We start from the raw sequence: 18,685 nt of genomic DNA, 5'->3' as shown, positions 1-18,685 counted from the left end.
TACAAAATGGAGGACCAAACATAGTATTTCATTTTTGTCTGTACATTAAAATGTATTTTGCTCCAACAATGGACACTTTCAGGAACTGATTATTGCTTTTATAGATATAAATCCAAAATGGCAAAATATATTATAAGTTTATCAGTCATTATGCTACATTACTATTAATTCAATTTGCATAGACTATGGCTGTTGCCTTATACGGTTTATTACCAGGAGAAGTCTTCTCAATATTCCATATCAAGTAACATGTCCATATGTGCCCATATCTGACTACTCACAAATATTGCATGAAATTCAAATTTATCACTTAACAGAGTCATGTAACACCCACATAGCCACAATATGAAGCATGTGTTTTACACTTAATAAGGCTTAATAACAATATATCCAAAATGTGAATGTACCATATGTCCAGTGGGGCCATCTTGAACTGTCCTCCCAAACAAAACACAACAGGCAAGGTGTGGAGCAAGGCCTATCACATTTATATCAAAGCATCCAATCATAAGTTAGCATCCAAAATCAACAGATCCCAACTCTCCTTCACTTTTTCAACAATCCCAAGAACAGGTCAAATCCTTTTATCACTGTTATTTAGTTACTCAAATTAACAACCCTTATTATGATGCCATCTTGAAATTTCCTCCCTATGGATATATCAATCGACCTCAGCTAATTGGGAATTGGTCATCAGCAACAACATTCCCTGCAATGTCCATAACCACATTAGCAGGGCAAAGCAATCAAAAACGTTGTCCTTTTTCTCCTCAGTAGAGTACAGGCCACCGGCAATGTCTGCTAATCAGGCCAATCGCCCAAATTATATACAGAGCCTCAAACATTTACTTGTGAAGAAATAGTGCAGCCTGATCCGGCAGCATAACAGCCTTTTTGACTAAATTATCATTTTTAAATGCCACGCCTTACCCTAATTGGTCAGTATGTCTTGAAACTGCCTCTTTTTAACAGTGCACCATAAGAGTCTGCCATCTTGGAATATGTAACACTTACAATATCCATGTCACAAAATGCCCCAAAATCCTCTATTTTAATAGCAATATAAGAGCCCTGATTTAGGAAAAGTGGAACTACACCCCGTGCAGTGTCACTTTTCATACATCACTTAGCGCCCCCTAAATTTGGCGCTGCGATTTTGGCCTTGTTGGGCCAAATTAGCTTAAAAAAATTACGCTAATGTGGCGCAAGGAGGCGTTAGAGGCTCTTAAAGCAGCATTCCGCATAGGGTTTTACTCAAAGCCAGGATGTGCTATTTTAGTTGACCCGGGTTTGCGTAGGAACCTATATTACAGCCCCATTATGACCCTGATGCATAAATCACTGGGTCTGGTGCTGCAGTGGTGCAAAGGGGTTTTGATGCAGTCCTTGCACGCACAAAGTTGATCAGCCCTGCCATTTGTGGTGACACCCATCACACTATTGACAACACAAACATATCGTAAATATAGACCTTGGTATCTAGAGGATAATGCCATTTGTAACACCTTTTCTGTTCTTTCTAATTGCAGGTGGTGCAGATTCTTTTGGGCCTGATACAGATCACGTTGGGAGCACTTCTTTTAAACAATCCCTTCTCTGGTGTTTACCCTATCAGCGGGCTTCCATTCTGGGGGGCACCATTTGTAAGTAGGGGTGCCTAGCAGAGTGGAAGGATGGTTTTTAAGAAGAGGATTAGAGGGCAGTCGTGTGTGGCTAAAATGATGGACTACTAAAATGATGGACTACTAACTCAAATTTATTGATTTTGATTTATTATTGGTGGTGTGGGTGGGTAAGACAGTGTAAGTGATGTTTTCTATGGACCTCTGACCTGTCAGTGTGCAAACCTTTATATTAAGGCTCTGATTTAAGAAAAGTGGTGTTGCACCCAGTGCACTTTTCTTGCGGCCCTTAGCGCCCCCCCAACAACATCATGTGTGCGCTGTATCTAAGATACGGCGCACCATGATGGTAGTTAGGGGAACTAGCGTCAATTTTTGACGCTCGTTTGGAGCTTTGCGGGTTTAGCGTAAATTTTTTTGACACTAATCCTGCAAAGCCCATTGAGGCCCATTGGAAACACTGGGAGCCTCCTTTGAATGCCTTCTCTGAGCAGGCGTAAAAAGTGCAGAAACAAATGACACAATCAAATCTTTTAGATTTCTTTGAACCATTTTTTGCTCCCCCCCCCCCCCAACGAGGGAATGCCCCAGTTTGCATACATTATGCCTGGCGCAGGCATAATATAGTGCAAAGGGTTACAAAGTGGCGCAATGCATGCATTGCACCACTTTGTAAATTTGACTTAGTGATTTTGACCTCGTTGGACCACATTAGCGTAACAAAATGATGCTAATGTGACGCAAGGAGGCACTAGGGGCTCGTAAATCAGCCCCTACAATTTCTTCTTGTGCACAGGCACTGGATCGGGAGCTGTCTAGTCCCTGCCAGAATGTTGCTGCTCTCCATGGACCCGTCTCCTAGTAAGCTACACAGGGAACCTACCGATGGCAAAAATAAACCATTTCTGGTAAAGAATGACAGACAAGGATCTCTGTTTTAAAATTTACTCAGTTAATTAAGGTCCAAAAATACATAGGCTGGGCCATCAATGCTAGATCAATAAGAATACAATACAATACACAGCAAAACTCAGTAGAGTTTAAAATCCAGTATAGATTCCCCTTCAATGATTGGGGACAGGGATTTCACTCAGCATGAAGAATTTACACTCTTTTATAGTCCTTTAAACAAAAGCCGTATATATTCACTTAATTAGTACGTGGTTCACATGCTCATAACTGATAGAAATTAAGCAAAGCGAAATAGCTGCAACAAAATACATTCAACCATGTTCTCACTAGTCTGATACTTGGAGTTCTAGTGTTCACAGCATTTGTTATCAGTACGTGAAATCTTACAAAGATCTTTATTCAGTCTGAGACAGTTGCTCTGTCCTTGGTAAAGTACACTCTCTTTAAGTAGCTATTGGGATCATCTTCTCAGCCATTGAAGTTGACGAGTCTTTATTATGACACAGAATAAACAGCAGCTCAGGTCACATCTTAGACAGCAATGTCACAAAAAGATGGACTGCGAGGCCTAAATTGTCCTAAACTTTTGAAAAATCAATTCTGTTCAATTCAAACTGGTTTTAGTTAGCGCACAGATACAGGCCTCCCAGCGCTTGTTGCCAACCTCTCCAGACTACCTACAAGGACTCCAAGGCAAAGCTCAGGCTTCAAAAAGATGGGTTTTAAGAAGTTTTCTAAAGACTGGTTCTGACTGCTAACTTCTGAGGGTGCGGGAGGGTCTTCCAAAACCTGGGAACAAGATCGGCAAAGGAACGGCCACCACTTCTTGCTCTTTTGACCCTGGGTACTGACAAGAGCTGCTGATTGCTAGAGCAAAGAGTCCTCCCTGGGACGAAGAAGGCCAACAGATTCCGGATAATGAGCGGGCCTTTCCCATGGATGGCCCGATGAGCGATGCAAAGAGCCTTATATAGAATTCTCTTCTGAACTGGAAGCCAGTGAGGGGCTAGTAGGGCAGGTCTGGCTGTTTGGCGCTTCAGAATTTTATGAAGAATTCTAGCTGCTGCCTTCTCGACAACTTGGAGTTCCTTTTCACATATTTCCGGCTCCCTAATTGCAGGAAGTTCCATAATCTAATAGTTAGTTTATTAGGTCCTGAGTCACTATCCTCCTCATGGAGTGTGGTACCATATGTCAGAACTTTTTGAGGTACCTAAGGATTCTGCAAGCTTGAATTATCATAGTCTAAGCATTGACATTTTTGAAAATGTAAGCAGCCTCCATTCACAGGGCAGAGGCCTGAAGGGGAGCTAAATAAACCTCTGATTAAAGGTGGGTGCATAAATCCATGGGTTTGTGTTGGTTATGTCATGGGTTTCAATCCCACTTGATCCCTTTTTTTAAATGTTATTTAAAAAAACCTAATATGACATTCTTGAGAGTGACACAACTTTGGCACCCAAAAACTTCTGTAGTCCTGCCTAGAGGACATGCACATGTCTGATATAGTGTTCCTGCACTTTCATGTCCTCCATCAATTGTGATTGGCTTTGGCCTTCACCATAGAACCACACTTGCTGAACGAGGGGCATAGGGGGTACAAGTTAAAATACAAAGGCATTAATAATCTTATAGAATGTGGCATTTGTGTAACATATGTTCACCTCATACATGGCACAGTAAGTCATCCCCTGGCAGAAAGCACAGTATTTAACCTGGAGACCCATGGTACCTACCTGGGACATAAGTTACAAAGGAAGCCATGAGGAAAGGCTTGAAGGCAGGGATAAGGGAATGAAGTCAAGAATAAAGTTAGGAAGGAAGGGCAGATAAGGGGGAAGATAAAACTCATTAAAGTCCTATAAACATTCTCTCATTCACCACCTAGCATGCTGCAGGAAAAGACAGTCCACTTGGAACTGTTAGTGATTAAATCTGATCTGATGTTATGCAACTCCGTTAAATTGCTATCATCAGCTTCCACCTGAGATGTAACAACCACTTGACAATCATCGTCAGTTGTCCTTCAAAGCTCCCTCACCACAATCAGTAATTGCAGCCATCTGCCACTTCACAGGTCAAACCCCACTAATGGGATAATGTATCATCAGCAACAACAATTAATCTACCATCACAAAAATTCACAGTTCAGAGCAAGTTTGCCAACATCAGGCAGGAGGAGAGCTCAGCCTGTGAGCAAATGAGCATTGGCATGTGCCAAAAAAATAAATTTGTTTCTTGAAAGACAAGGATCTTCTGGCTGAACAAGTTTGAGAGAAGTTCTAGATTTTCATTGTTGAATGCAAGCATATATTAATTATGTCAAAGAAATCTGCTTCTACGAGCCACATCTCCAAATATCAATCGGTAAATCCCACTTCTTTACCATGGTGACTCTGGTTTATCATATATTGAAGGTGTGAAATGCAGTTGTATGGCCTTTTCCAGGTAATCATTGGGACCAATCAAATCTGTCCTTCCTTAGGCAGTTTTTGTTGGAGCTGAAGCTTGATGTGTGTCCAAAATGGGTGAATAACATCAAAAACACTTTACTTTGGCCATCCTTGACTTCTGAGCAGTCGAATCTCGAAAGTTTACTTTCTCCTGACAAAGAGAAATATTAGAACATTGGAATGTTGGGGACTCCATTAGAGCCAATGGAGTGCTCTGGACTTATAATGGCCAGTAAAAGCCCGGAGCATCAACATTCCAATGTTCTTTGCTCACAACAACAGCTGTGAACAAAGGCCTCAAGGAGCCCGAGGGAATTTTAATCCCCTTAGGCTTTGTGAGGACTTTGTTTAATTTATTAGAACCGTTTGCCCTCTAGTGGCAGAATGTTCTAATAGCCTTCTAGCCCTTCGTAGCTGGGCTATACTGGCCATTAAAGTCCCGCTCCCTTGTTAAAGGCCCTCGCCGCAGGCCTTTAATGGCCAGTATAGCCTGCTATGGCGGGCTCTAAGGCTATAAAAGCTTATCTTGTAGATTCATTCTACAAAAAAAAAATGCTTAATCAAGCTTTCGCTGTTCCTTCCCTAAACTCCTTCCCGAAAATATTAAAAAGCTATTATTGTGTTCTTAAAATGCACTGTACAGTTCTCCACCTACCCTTCTTCTCTTGATGTTGGGCCTCTTATAAGTTAAATATATCTTGCCTTATTCTGGCTTAAGGCCATATTGGTACTAGGGTTATATTACAGTCAGTGCCATTATCCCAGTAAGGGATGAAGTTTAGCACCTAAGTAATTTATAATTTCACATGGTATATTTATGGAACAAGGCCCAGGATTTACATTGACTGATGCAACTAAAAACATTTGGATGACTGCCAAAATTATAATGTGCATAATATGTAAGATTTGGTTCAACCACTGCAGCAGTTTATTTTTTATATTGACCTACAAAAATATTGTGTCTGGAATATTGAATAACACTATATTGACACGTTAAGTATATACAGGTGTACAGAATAAAGATAGGTACATGTGGAGTTAATTCCTACCTCTTTATACTTCCATCGACCATATAGTGGTAGAACTTTTTCTAAGAGGGAGGTGATGAGGGTTATAGAGCATTTCACAATATAACCCACTTTATGAAGAGTGCAAATAACTTTAGAAGATTGGAATGTTGCGAGCTCCATTGGAGACAATGGAGTGCTCTGGGCTTATAATGGCTGGTAATAGCCCAGAGCGTCAACATTCCAATCTTCTTTGTTTACAGCAACATCTGTGAACAAAGGCCTCACAGAGCCCGAGGGGATTCTAATCCCCTTGGGCTCTGTGAGGACTTTGTTTTATTTATTAGAACATTCTGCATTGTAGTGGCAGAATGTTCTAATAGCCTTATAGCCCTTTGTAGCTGGGCTTATCAGCAATTAAAGAACAGCTCCCTTGTTAAAGGCCCTCGGCTCAGGCCTTTAACGCTGGAATGGTCGGTATAGCCCGCTTTGGCGGGCTCTAAGGCTATATTGGTACTAGCGTTATATTACAGTCAGTGCCATTGTCCTAGTAACGGATAAAGTTTAGCACAAGAGGGCCTAACTACCTAAGTAATTTGTAATTAGGTCAAGGATTTACATTGACTGATGCAACTAAAACATTTGGATGACTGCCAAAATCATAATATGCATAATATTCCTCACATGCCATAAAGAAAAAATATACAAAGGACTTTGTCTGCACAGCAAATGTATGATTTGATTGCAACTATTGAATAAAAATGTTGAGGATTACACTACCCAGTTCTTTATACAATATTACACAAGCATGTCTGAAACTTCAAAGACAAAGGAATAAATGTGGCTCCCAAGAGATCTGTTGTAATTTTACCTAACACAGATGATGATATGAGATTTAAAGTATATTTAATAATATTTTTGTATGCTGAATGAAGAACTCAGTTTTATGACGTACAACCTTTCCTACTTGATAATTATAGTTTTTTTCTCTTTCTGTTTTCTGCAAAGTTCTCCAGTGTGTCTGGTGTAACGTCTCCACTCTGTAAATATCTAAAATAAAGAATGGATGGATGGATGGATGAATGGATGGATGGATCTAATTGACTTTTGTTTGATTCACAGTACATTATTTCCGGGGCATTGTCGGTGGCAGCTGAGAAGAAAGGAACTACGGGGCTGGTAAGTTTGGTGTTGACAAAAAGCTAAATTCTTCTGTCTGGAGAACTTTGTTTGATTGAATGTAAATGGTCTGGCAACAAGTTTTGTTTCTGTTCTGACAATAGAGATTATAGCATTAGACAGGATTAGGTTTTAGGTAAGGGTATATGCTAGAGTAAGAGGTGGGTTTAGGCTTATGCTTAGACGAGCTTAGTGTGAGGTCAATGCTTAGCATTAGACGAGGTTAGGTTTTAGGTAGGAGTATATGCTAGAGTAAGAGGTGGGTTTATGCTTATGGTTAGACAGGCTTAGTGTGAGGCCAGTGCTTAGCACTAGACGGGATTAGGTTTTAGGTAAGAGTTTATGCTAGAGTAAGAGGTGGGTTTAGACTTATGTTTAGACGGACTTAGTGTGAAGTTAATGCTTAGCATTAGACGGGGTTAGGTTTTAGGTAAGAGTATATGCTAGGGTAAGAGGTGGGCTCAGGTTTATGGTTAGGTGTAGGGTGAGGGGAATGGTTAGTTTTAGGCTTTGGTTCAGGTTTTTTGTTCACGTAAATGCTATAAGAAGTAGGGTTAAGTTAAGAGGAAACTCTGGATATAACAAAGAATCCGCAGGCTGAATTTCCTCTACCATCCGCATTGAGAAGAAAATTCTGATACTCGATTCTACTCAGTGTTTAGTGTTTACTACAGAAATTGTAAGGTCAAGAGACTCAGTAGCTACAAAAATGTTGAGGGGCACACAGACTTTACTTTAAAGACAAAAGGATTTAGCACAAGGCAACAAACCTCTGACTGAGCCAATCTCTCTGTCTTTTCTTCCTTTTAGAAGAAAAATGGAAATCCTTCTTGTTTGAACTCCAGTTGAACTAAATACTACTGAGAATATATTTATATGAGGATAATCAGTTCCCCAATGTATTTTGTAATCCCTTTTCAATCTTTTAGCCATAATATCTTAGCCATTTAGGATGGTAACAGTCACATCTATTTGTTAACAGTGAATGGGTGACCTGGTGCTTGAATTCATAAGCACCTCTTCCAGAGGAACAGTTTGCAATTTTAGTTAGAGAAAGGCCAGGCTTTTTGGTTTCATCAAAACTTCTCAAAATGTTCTTTTCTCCTCAGACATCCTGGCAGGGTGTTCCATAAGTGAAGCACTAGTATGGAGCAAGTCTTATCACCTAATTGTGTGTACCCGAATCTGTGTACTGTCATTAGACTTCTGTTTCTAGATTGAAGCTCACAAATTGGGACATGTTTCTTCAGTCAGGACATGTTATTTCAGTCTGCGGTGCATGAGCAATGGATCAATTTTATTATACGTTCTGTGACACGCACACAGGGGGTGATTCTAAGTTTGGCTGGCGGCGGGCGCCGGCAGCCAAACGGGAACCGCCAGAAGACCGTACCGCAGTCAAAAGACCGCGGCGGTCATTCAGACTTTCCCGCTGGGCTGGCGGACGACCGCCAAAAGGCCGCCCGCCAGCCCAGTGGGAAAGCACCAGCAACAAGGAAGCCGGCTCCGAATGGAGCCGGCGGAGTTGCTGGTGTGCGACGGGTGCAGTGGCACCCGTCGCGATTTTCAGTGTCTGCTAGGCAGACACTGAAAATCTATGTGGGGCCCTGTTAGGGGGCCCCTGCAGTGCTCATGCCATTGGCATGGGCACTGCAGGTGCCCCCAGTGGCCCCACGACACCCGTTACCGCCATCCTGTTCCTGGCGGTGAAAACCGCCAGGAACAGGATGGCGGTAAGGGGGTCGGAATCCCCACGGCGGCGCTGCCTGCAGCGCCGCCGTGGAGGATTCCCTGGGGCAGCGGGAAACCGGCGGAACACTGCCGGTTTCCCGTTTCTGACCGCGGCTTTACCACCGCGGTCAGAATGCCCCCAGAAGCACCGCCAGCCTGTTGGCGGTGCTTCCGCGGTCGTTGGCCCTGGCGGTCAATGACCGCCAGGGTCAGAATGACCCCCACAGTGTTTTGAAAATAATCCGTTCTTGGTCTGGAAGCTGGTGACTTCTTCTGAGATGGTGCAGTCCAAGAAATAACACATAAAAATAGTCGATTCACATCAATAGTCTAACATAATTCACTGTTTTTGTAGTACTCTTTGGTAGCAAAGTTAGTACCTTGTGTAGCATCTCCAGGTAATAGAAACCTAAATGAATTAGTAGAGTAAAAGTAAACAACTGATGTATTGAGACACCCTGAATTTTATTGCCACAACTCAGTGAACTGTATCACAGTTGCTTCTACAAACACCAGCACCACTATCGGTTGTCCATTTAACGTAAGTGAGTGGGACCTCATTCATTCTGCCATTTGAGCTGTGGATTATCACTAGCCCACCTCCCAGTCTATCCTCTCTATTCTGTGTGAGCATCCTATACAACCCAGGGACTACCATGGTGACATCCGGACCAGAATAATCCTTAAATCATGATTCATTAATCACCAATATATGTATTTTCTCCCTCTCATTAGCAATGCTATTTTTGACCTGGAGTGTAACAGAAAGCACACTCAACAACATGCATTTGGCTACCATATCAAACACCCCACCTTGGTGCCTACATTTAATATATAACTCTTCCCTCTGACTGGCAGAAGATTACCAATTGAAACAAACTTCTACAGGAGCAGATGCCTTTTACCCAACTCCCTCCAACAGATGCGTGCCTCTCTCTCTCTAAAAGAACAATGTTATCTCAGAATCTTCTTTTCTCCTGAAGTCAGAGGATAAATCCAAGGTTCTCTGAAGAACAGTCCAAAAGTTTTCAAATGTACAATTTACTATTGTCTTTTACAGAAATAGAAACCTCCTTCTCAAAGTTTGTATTTCTCTATCACAGTCTCTAAGTCTGAGTTCTGAGGTTTGTCTGTTAAGACTGGTGAGTCTGCCATATATATATATATATATATATATATATAGTGTATATTTGCAAGTCTGGAAATTATACGGAAGGATTCCTTACTGCATTTGCTTGAAGTTCAACTGAGCCAGAACGAATTCTCCTCAGAAAGCCTATAACCAGTTGCTGGAAGAAGGAAAAAATTCAGCTTCTCCAAAAGGGAAAAAATCCCTGGTGTGCACACCGTACCAAGAAAGAGGGATTAACTACTCAAAACTGAAAGAATTCTCAATGAAGCCAAGCGTCACAGGAACACTGCTCATTCTCCTCAAGATGACAGTGGAAGTGCATGGCTCCCTGAAAGGAACAGCTGGATGGAAGCTACAGCACGGGACCAAGGTAGAAACACTAGAGCGCTGACCCCACAAATAGTAGCGGCCACCATCTTAAGTGGCAATTAAACCTGAGGAGGCTAGTTCTAGGAACAGCCTCCGCAAGAGCCACCGGGAGTGAGGACGCCGCTGCAACCACTGTGGGTACAGAGAAAAGGGGAATCGCTTTTGCTGAGGGAAGAACCTTACAGCGCTGGCAATAGATTTCCTGACATTGACTATGGTTGATTCTTGAGTATCAACCTCTTCACTGGTTATGAAGGTTTCTCGTGCCATATTCTTTATACAGCCCATTTGCAACTACAGTAGGGATTTTTTTGAGTAAACCAAATGGCCACATAGGCACAGGCCACGAGTCAGTCTGCTGTGTGAATACACAGCTCATCTGTTTAACACACTGACCCATTGAGCTTGTCTTTTGAACTAGACTGCCGACCTTACTTTCATCACAAAATGCTAAGCGGGTGAAGAGGGGCAGGGAAGCTACCTCTACCACTATATACACACTTTATAATCATAGCCTTCCCCTGTGAATAGAATAATATGTAACAAACACTGTGATCGCCTTGTTCTTTCCAATAGATCGTCGTGCCCCAGAAACGTAGTATCTAATTCTAAAAATATTTTAAAAACATTTAAAAATGCATAATACAATATTGAAATGGCTCCTTTAAGATGGCCCAACCACAAAAGAAAATCTCATTCATGTATGCCATGATTCTTCCTGTCCATAAATGCAAGACCAACCTTGGACATGTCATACAACTATCATATTCAAGAATGTTCTTCCATGATGGTAGATAATTAACATGCTATGAAAGTTGAAGTTTATCTTCTCACAGTTATCTGTGCAGTTAGACGCCATATAAGAATGTATAAGTAAATAAATAAAACACCACTGAACTCTAAATAAAATCCTTACTGGTGAAAACAGGTTTCCCAAGGATAAAAGGTAAGATTATGCTTAGAATAAATATGAGTATGTTAGAGTGTAGAAAATGTTAAAGTCGGTGTAAGTGTTTGAGTTAAGGACGATGAAGCTGTTCTTACAATTCTGTTGCGGCATTGCCATGGCAATTGCCTTATATGATTTAGTTGGTTGATGGAGCATTTTCTAGTAGCACAAGGTCTACGTATTACACACCAAGATATTAGTAAATAACCAAGCCTGGCATTGTACAATAGATTCCCATCAGGAAGAAAAGAAGGCTGGCAACAAAAAAACTGGACAAGTGAACAATATTTCCAAGTGTACAACTGGTGACCCTACAAAATCAAGTGCTTATTTTGGATACATTAAATGCATAAATAAGCACTTAGGACCACGGGACCAAGGTCTTTACTAGAAGCTGCCAGCAAGGCACGACAAGTAAAAACCAGACAAAGTTGATCGACATCCAGTTCATCCTTCAAAGGCTGTTCGATGCCATTGTCAAGCACCAGTGAAGAGGATGGATGTGCAATGATGGCATCGACCAAAGAACGATGGGCACATGTAGGCTTGGCTGTCTGTAAGGAAGACCAAAGGACAAAGGCGAACCACCTCACAAAACAACTGAACTCTTTTGGATGCTATCCCAAGACTACAATAAAGGTTAACAGTTTTCCCATAACCTTTATCATCGACTGGTGCGTCAAGTAACATCATGCAGTTGAAAAGTTCAACAGTCGTTATACTGTGCCACACCACCTCAATCATTCAAACACAAAAGTATACGTGTGGGCTGCTTCCATGCCATTTTCCAAGTCAAAGGTCATTCATACCGACAATGTGACATAAAGCGGTATCAGTGCAAGCACCAATTTACTTTCTTCAAGGAGCCTCATCCAGTGCATTTCTACTCAGTTTTGCCACCGCTGCTGATGTGGGACTGATATCTCTCAATTACAATCCCCTACTCAGTCTGAAGTTGTAAGTCAGTTTCCATTGTTGTTTCATGAACTGGGCAGGCTGAAGATGATGAAAGTGCGACTTCACATCAATGAGGATATTTGCCCTATTGCTCAGCGGCAGCATAGAGTCACTTTCCATTTGCAAGAAGCTGTTGAAAAAGAACTAGAAACACTGTTGAACTATGACATTGTGGAGCGCTCCTCTAGTCCTATGCCATGGGTTCCGTCCATAGTGGTGGTGCCTTAAAAGGACAGTGGAGGTGTAGTGCGCATCTGTGTTGATATGCACCAAGCCAACAAAGCAATTGAGAGAAAAAGGCATCCCGGGCCACACATAGTGGACATGATTATACAACTGAACGCGGTCAAAGTCTTGACCTAAACGAGGGATACCATCAACTCGAGTTGGGAGAGAACTGCAGGTACATCACTACTTTATTGACTCATGTTAGCTTGTTTAGATATAAAAGGTTAAGTTTTGGAGTGTCATCAGCTGCAGAAATAGTTCAGGATGTTATACATTTGTTAACGTGCCCCTTTATGTCAATTTTATACACATTGGGACTCGTTTTAGGCCGATGAATCTTTTGACCCAGTGGAGAGACACCGCAGGACGAGATAACTGATCAATATGTCAAGCAATATATCAATGACGTTATCAACATATATCACCACAACATACTTTACTTTGGATAAAGACATTTATTAAACGGTCAGCGCAACCATGACCTTTCAGCCATGAATAACCGCACCTTTATTGGAGTTTTATGAATTTTATTCCCTATTGATTACAATCCAATAATAGAAGTGTCAATCCCAAAACGAAGAAGCATAAGAGCAATGTCACAACACGACAGCTATAATAAGACTTCAATAATGCAAAGATCATAAACATAAGAGCACCAACATAAGATATGCATAGATCAGAGGGCATAGAGTATCATATGCGTCTCAGTTCAGCATAGCACAATGTCAGTCACGTCTGTTTTGCGTCAGTCAAAGTGATCACCTAGTCTAACCACTAATTAGCATCAGCATGTTGGACTTCATGCAAAATAACTTTGAACACAAATTTGGAAAACATCTGACTAAGGTCTCTATCCAAAAATACAGCAGTTGGTACCTAGAAAGGAAAAGCAAACAGACAAATTACAATAGCATTGTCATAATTACCCTCCTCGGAATAAGTCAGCATACAGGAGCAGTCTTCGTCTTCAGGACATAAGTTAGGACGCCGACAGTCTATTTCATCTAAGGACAGGGGACACTTCCCTCATAAAGAGGAAAAGTGTAAAGGGGCAGTCTATGGATGAGGATGATTTTGTTTAAGTCTCAAATCACCAAACAGAGTGACAGAGTTTCTGGATGCAAATCGACATCCTTCCCTACCTAATTCCAACGATCTTTCTGTGTCATGAGTTTATATCCCTTTTTCACAATACATTCCCCCAAAATTCTATTGGATAATCGCTATACCCCACTATCTTTAGCCTTTCAAATTATACATTAGGTAATCCAAATTGTCACCCCACGATAATTTATAACGCTTTGATTGGTCTTTATAATTGACGTCTTCGTAGGTGGCACATCCGGAGGATGTCATCTCCTTGGCACGTTTCTTCAGGTCAAAAGTTCTCTTTTCAATGGTTAATTGTCCTTGAATGTTTCTACAATTGTTGCAAAACGTATAAAACTTATACTAAGACAGCTAGCATGCGGATGGGAATAGGGCATATCTTGCAACATAAAACAAAGGAAAAGAACACATGCTGGGTCATGGCCTTTTACGAGTCAGCACACTGGAAAACAGAAAAATATGCTTTAATATGAGAGCTACACGGCTAAAACTTCAACTCACGCTAATTTAAGGCCTATGGGTTCTAATGCAATCTTCGTAGGTGTTAACATATTCAATTAATCATAATGCAAGCAATTCTTTCTTACAGTTGACATTAGTTTATGTGCACAGTAGTAACTTTACACTTATAATTATGTTGAGAATACATTTAAGCAAATAATATTTTATGATCGTTTTTATATGCAGCATTGTTAGGTATTTATGTAAGCATTTCACATCTATTATATGAAATATTTAAACTACGCCCTCTCACATTGAATCATTCATTTTGTCATGCGTGCTTTTAATTACAGTGATGACATGCTAGTATTTGGCAACACAACAGAATGATGGACGGAGTGCTGAAGCTTTTCAAACACTCACTCCCAGTCACGGACCAGGGTTAAATCCTATGTTCTTTTGCTCACCATGCCACCCAAGTTTGGACCCAGCCATATCAGTCTTCACTCTGCCCCCCTTGGGAACAGTCCAGCCGGAACTGCCAGGCCAGGTCCTCCCGGGACTGCAAACAAGCATCCTGGGACCCGTTTCGGGATATCACCCCTCATCAGCCAGGCTGGCTTGAATCTAGTGGCACAACGAGCAAGGGACCCAAGTCTGGGCATACCATGGCAACTTAGGGCAAACACAGCAACACAACAAAATGATGGCTGTGGTGCTGAACCTTTTCAAACACTCACCCCGGTCACAGATACCGAAACCAGTACCAGGATGCTTTTTTCCGGTCCAGGGAGGACCTGGCCTGGCAGTTCGGGCTGGCTTAAGATGGGAGCAGGGTCAAGACTGATTTGCATATGCCTGGGTCCAAAGTAGAATGACATGGTGAGCAAAAAAAAAACAATGGATCAAACATCAGAACCTGTGACATTGGTGTCCATAAGAGCACATCTCAACTTTCTCATACCACTCGATCTGGCCAACTAGTGCGAGTGCTTCAACAACTTATTGAAGAAATATGATGTGGCTGTTGTTTGTACTTTTCAATTAACAAAAGGAGAGATGTAGTGTTGGGAAACTGTGTTTGCTAGGACCCTTGCAGTTCTGGGTGGACTCAACCGAAGAATTACGTGATATGCTGGGAGGTGTTAAGGTGTAGTTATTAATCGTTATGACATAATCGGAGGGCAGAGCAAGACTGTATGCTGAGGAATAAAGACGTACAATCCAGAGGTCAATGTGTGGCGCATTCATTCTACATGCTCCTGGGCTGGGGAGGATGCTACAGGTATCAAGGAAACAAGTACTGTGTGGATAGAATATTGTGTCAAAAATATTGAGGACCAAAATTTGGAAAAGGTAAGTGCAATGAGGTAAGTATAGATTACAGATAGATATATTTATATTGTCAAGGTACATATATATGGAGTTAAGTATAGATAAAGTTTGCTTACCCATTGAGGTGTACCTTCAAAATATTTTAGTCCTCGATATTCTTGACACAATATTTTGTCCACACAATATTTTTTCTCCGATATTTTGTGGAAACACCCCAGAGCTAGAGTTACTTATGCCAACAAGTGACTTCCAGTTTAGAGATCAGAACGCTAGAGCTCGTCTATATCCCAAAGCCAGTGACACTGCTACCAGATAATGACTCCCAGCTTTGAGATAAGAAGGCTAGAGCTTACCTCTGTCCCAGTGCAAGAGATAAAGCTGCTAGGTAATGCATCTCAGCAGAGAGATGAGGAAGCCAGAGGTCACAACTGTCCCAGAGCTAGAGCTACTGCTGCTAGGTAATGCATCTCAGCAGAGAGATAAAGAAGCTAGACGTCACAACTGTCCCAGAGCTAGCGATACTGCTGCTAGGTAATGCATCTCAGCAGAGAGATAAGGAAGCCAGAGCTCACGACTGTCCCAGAGCTAGCAATACTGCTGCTAGGTAATGACACCCAGCTCAACGATGAGAAAGAGGGCATTCACTTCCCACCAGAGCTAAAGCTATGGCTCACAAGTCATGACTCACTGCTCAGAGATCAGAAAGCTAGAACTCACGTAGGTGTTACAGTTGGGGTATTGCTGCCAGGTAGTGACTTCCACTTGAGAGATCAGTAGCTGACCTGACATCTTTTCTAGAACTAGAATTAGTTTTAGCAAGGAGTGACCTCAGCTCAACAATCCGAAAGCCACCACCTTGTTGCCATAGCCAAGTTCTGTTTATTACTTCACAATCTTTACCAAAGCAGGAAATATTCTGAAGATCCTGATTCACAGGTTTTTGGTCTCATAACGCCAGTTCCATTTTCTCACCAAAGCATTGCCATATGTATCACTGAATGCATTTGTTAATTCCAAGAAATGTGTTTGTTTTCAGGTGCGTGGAAGTATGGCTATGAACATTGTCAGCACCATCATTACTCTCCCGGCGATAATCATCATTTCCATTGATATCGTTTTTGTATCTTTCAACCTATCGGATTCTTCTGCTTGTTATATCTCCATCCCTGGAAACGATGGCCAGTCTTGCCTCAGCTACCAGGCCGGCTTGGTGGTAAGTGTTGACTCCTCTGCGGAACTTCCCCCATGTGGAGGTGTAGCCCAAGACCATGGGGCCTCCCCAACCAGCAACATAACTGCCCTTCTTCCTCACCCTCCTTAGAAAATGTATCTCAGTCTGAACTTCAGTGGCATTTCCAATAAGTAATTTGTTTTTCTAAAATAGTGACTGACGTGGAAACAAGATTTAGAACAATGTGCTCAGGAGAGATGGTGTCTTGGGGAATTCATAGGTAACTTAACCTTTTGCTCTATGAGGTGCATCTGCAGTAGAGTCCCTCAAACCCAAGGGGCATGTGACTGACCAATGTCTAATCAAGTTCAGCCAGAGCTTGCCATGTATTTTGGCTGAGGGTCATGAGTGGTCCCAGTGGTCACCATTGTGTACTCATCACAGTGGAACCTGGAATTACTAAGGGTTGTGTGGGATATAATAGGGCAGATGTTTGTCCTGCACCTAAGTCCTGTTATAATGACCCTGCAGTAATTTGAGGGAACTTACACCACGTGAGTATCCGTACAAAACCATAGTGAATACCCAAGACAAGTCCAGGAGCCTGACACGGGTAGCCTGCCTGCAAACGTTCAAACCTGATCCGTACATTCTGTGTGACCCCCCACAATGATTGTCCCTGAAATGGACCACCTCACACCCAATAGAAAATCTGCATATCCATAAATATCTTTCAGACACCCTTTGAGGGGCCTATAACTGCTTCCAGAGTATCATCCAATCAGCAGCAGCCTATTGCGTGCCTCATTGGTGGGAAAGGGGGCTTATGTTAGCCACCTGCCTCTTGTGAGTAGAAGAAAGTAAATTACTCCTTTTCTGAAAATTGTTGCTGGCCCCTCTTAATAGAAAATGCAAAGTGGGGGATTCATCACCAATCTTATGCATCCACAGTATTGAAATATCAGATTACCAGTCATTAATATAAATTGTATTGAGGTCATTTATAGTGCATACCTTGCCTTCGGACTGTCTCACGTTGAATGTTACACTTATAGTGAAGTAGCCTTTATAGCAATAAGTAATCCATTAGTTCTCCCCCATCGTGTTTTTGTGGCCTATTCCTCTTCGCGAGAAACCCCACATTCTGATGCCTCTTAAGACTACATGGTCAAAATATTTGAAGACACTAGGTATCTGTGGATGCAGTATTTGCACAGTGCCTCTCCTGTGGTAGCTCCCAGCACCTCTTCCCCACAATGTACTTGTAAGTTAAATATTGCCACTACTATGTTTGGTTTCTGTTTCAGGCGCAGCAGCGAGGCATTGACGCCTTGGCTCTGATGCTCAGTCTGCTGGAGCTCTGGATCACATTATCAACCTCCATTTTTGCTTGCAAGGCTGTATGCCAATGCTGTGGTGCCCCCAAAGTAACTCAGGTAAACAAAGATTGTGCATGGTGTTTCTGTAGCTTGCGCCTTCCCGCTTTAAATCTTCCATCTTCTATTATTTGTCTATTGTTGTATTGCTTTTATCAGTCTGCTGAAGTCTTCTTTTCCCTTTTTCACCAATCTCTATACCCTTTGACTTACTGAATCTTTCCTCTCTTGAACATAAGCCGCTCTCCCACAACCTTATTTTCCCACATCTTTAACTTCTCTACAATGCCTTCATTTTCTCTGGTTCCTGTTACTGTCATTATGCCTTTTGATCTTGTCTACCATGCCCTTATTTCTTCTTGTATAATTTACTCCCATTCTTGCTTTTTTGTTGCTCTCACCCACACCTTTAGTTCTCCTTGCTATGATTGTCTGTCATTCCTTTTATGTACTTTTGCCACAATTATTATCATTCTCTCTTCCTTGGGCTTCTGTCCCATCTCATTCTTTTCTCCCGCCTCATTTGGGGGCAGATTCGAGAGCCCCTTGCGCCACTTTAGCACCGCCTTTGCATAATTTTTTTAATGCTAAGGTGGCCTCTTCCCCGCTCCATATTTACAAAGTGACACAATGCATGTATAGCGCCACCTTGAAACCCTTTGCACCACATTGTGTATTCACTATGCATAGTGTACGCAAAGGGGGCGTTCCGG

At 41.9% G+C, this 18,685-nt stretch overlaps 1 protein-coding gene across 2 annotated transcripts in view; it reads left to right on the top strand.

Moving 5' to 3' along the window:
• Positions 1-18,685, top strand: part of LOC138293612 (membrane-spanning 4-domains subfamily A member 4A-like) — a 55,624-nt gene that overhangs the window by 15,061 nt on the left and 21,878 nt on the right. For both annotated transcript variants that reach the window (XM_069232885.1, XM_069232886.1), the window contains exons 3-6: positions 1,530-1,643; positions 7,117-7,173; positions 16,462-16,638; positions 17,904-18,032. In XM_069232885.1, coding sequence (XP_069088986.1) covers positions 1,530-1,643; positions 7,117-7,173; positions 16,462-16,638; positions 17,904-18,032 — 477 coding nt within the window. The remainder of the gene's footprint in view (positions 1-1,529; positions 1,644-7,116; positions 7,174-16,461; positions 16,639-17,903; positions 18,033-18,685) is intronic.

This window comes from Pleurodeles waltl, chromosome 4_2 (genome assembly GCF_031143425.1).
Source record: "Pleurodeles waltl isolate 20211129_DDA chromosome 4_2, aPleWal1.hap1.20221129, whole genome shotgun sequence".
NCBI lineage: Eukaryota > Metazoa > Chordata > Amphibia > Caudata > Salamandridae > Pleurodeles > Pleurodeles waltl.
Note: the sequence above shows the minus strand (reverse complement) of the source record. Positions and strands in the feature narration are given on the sequence as shown.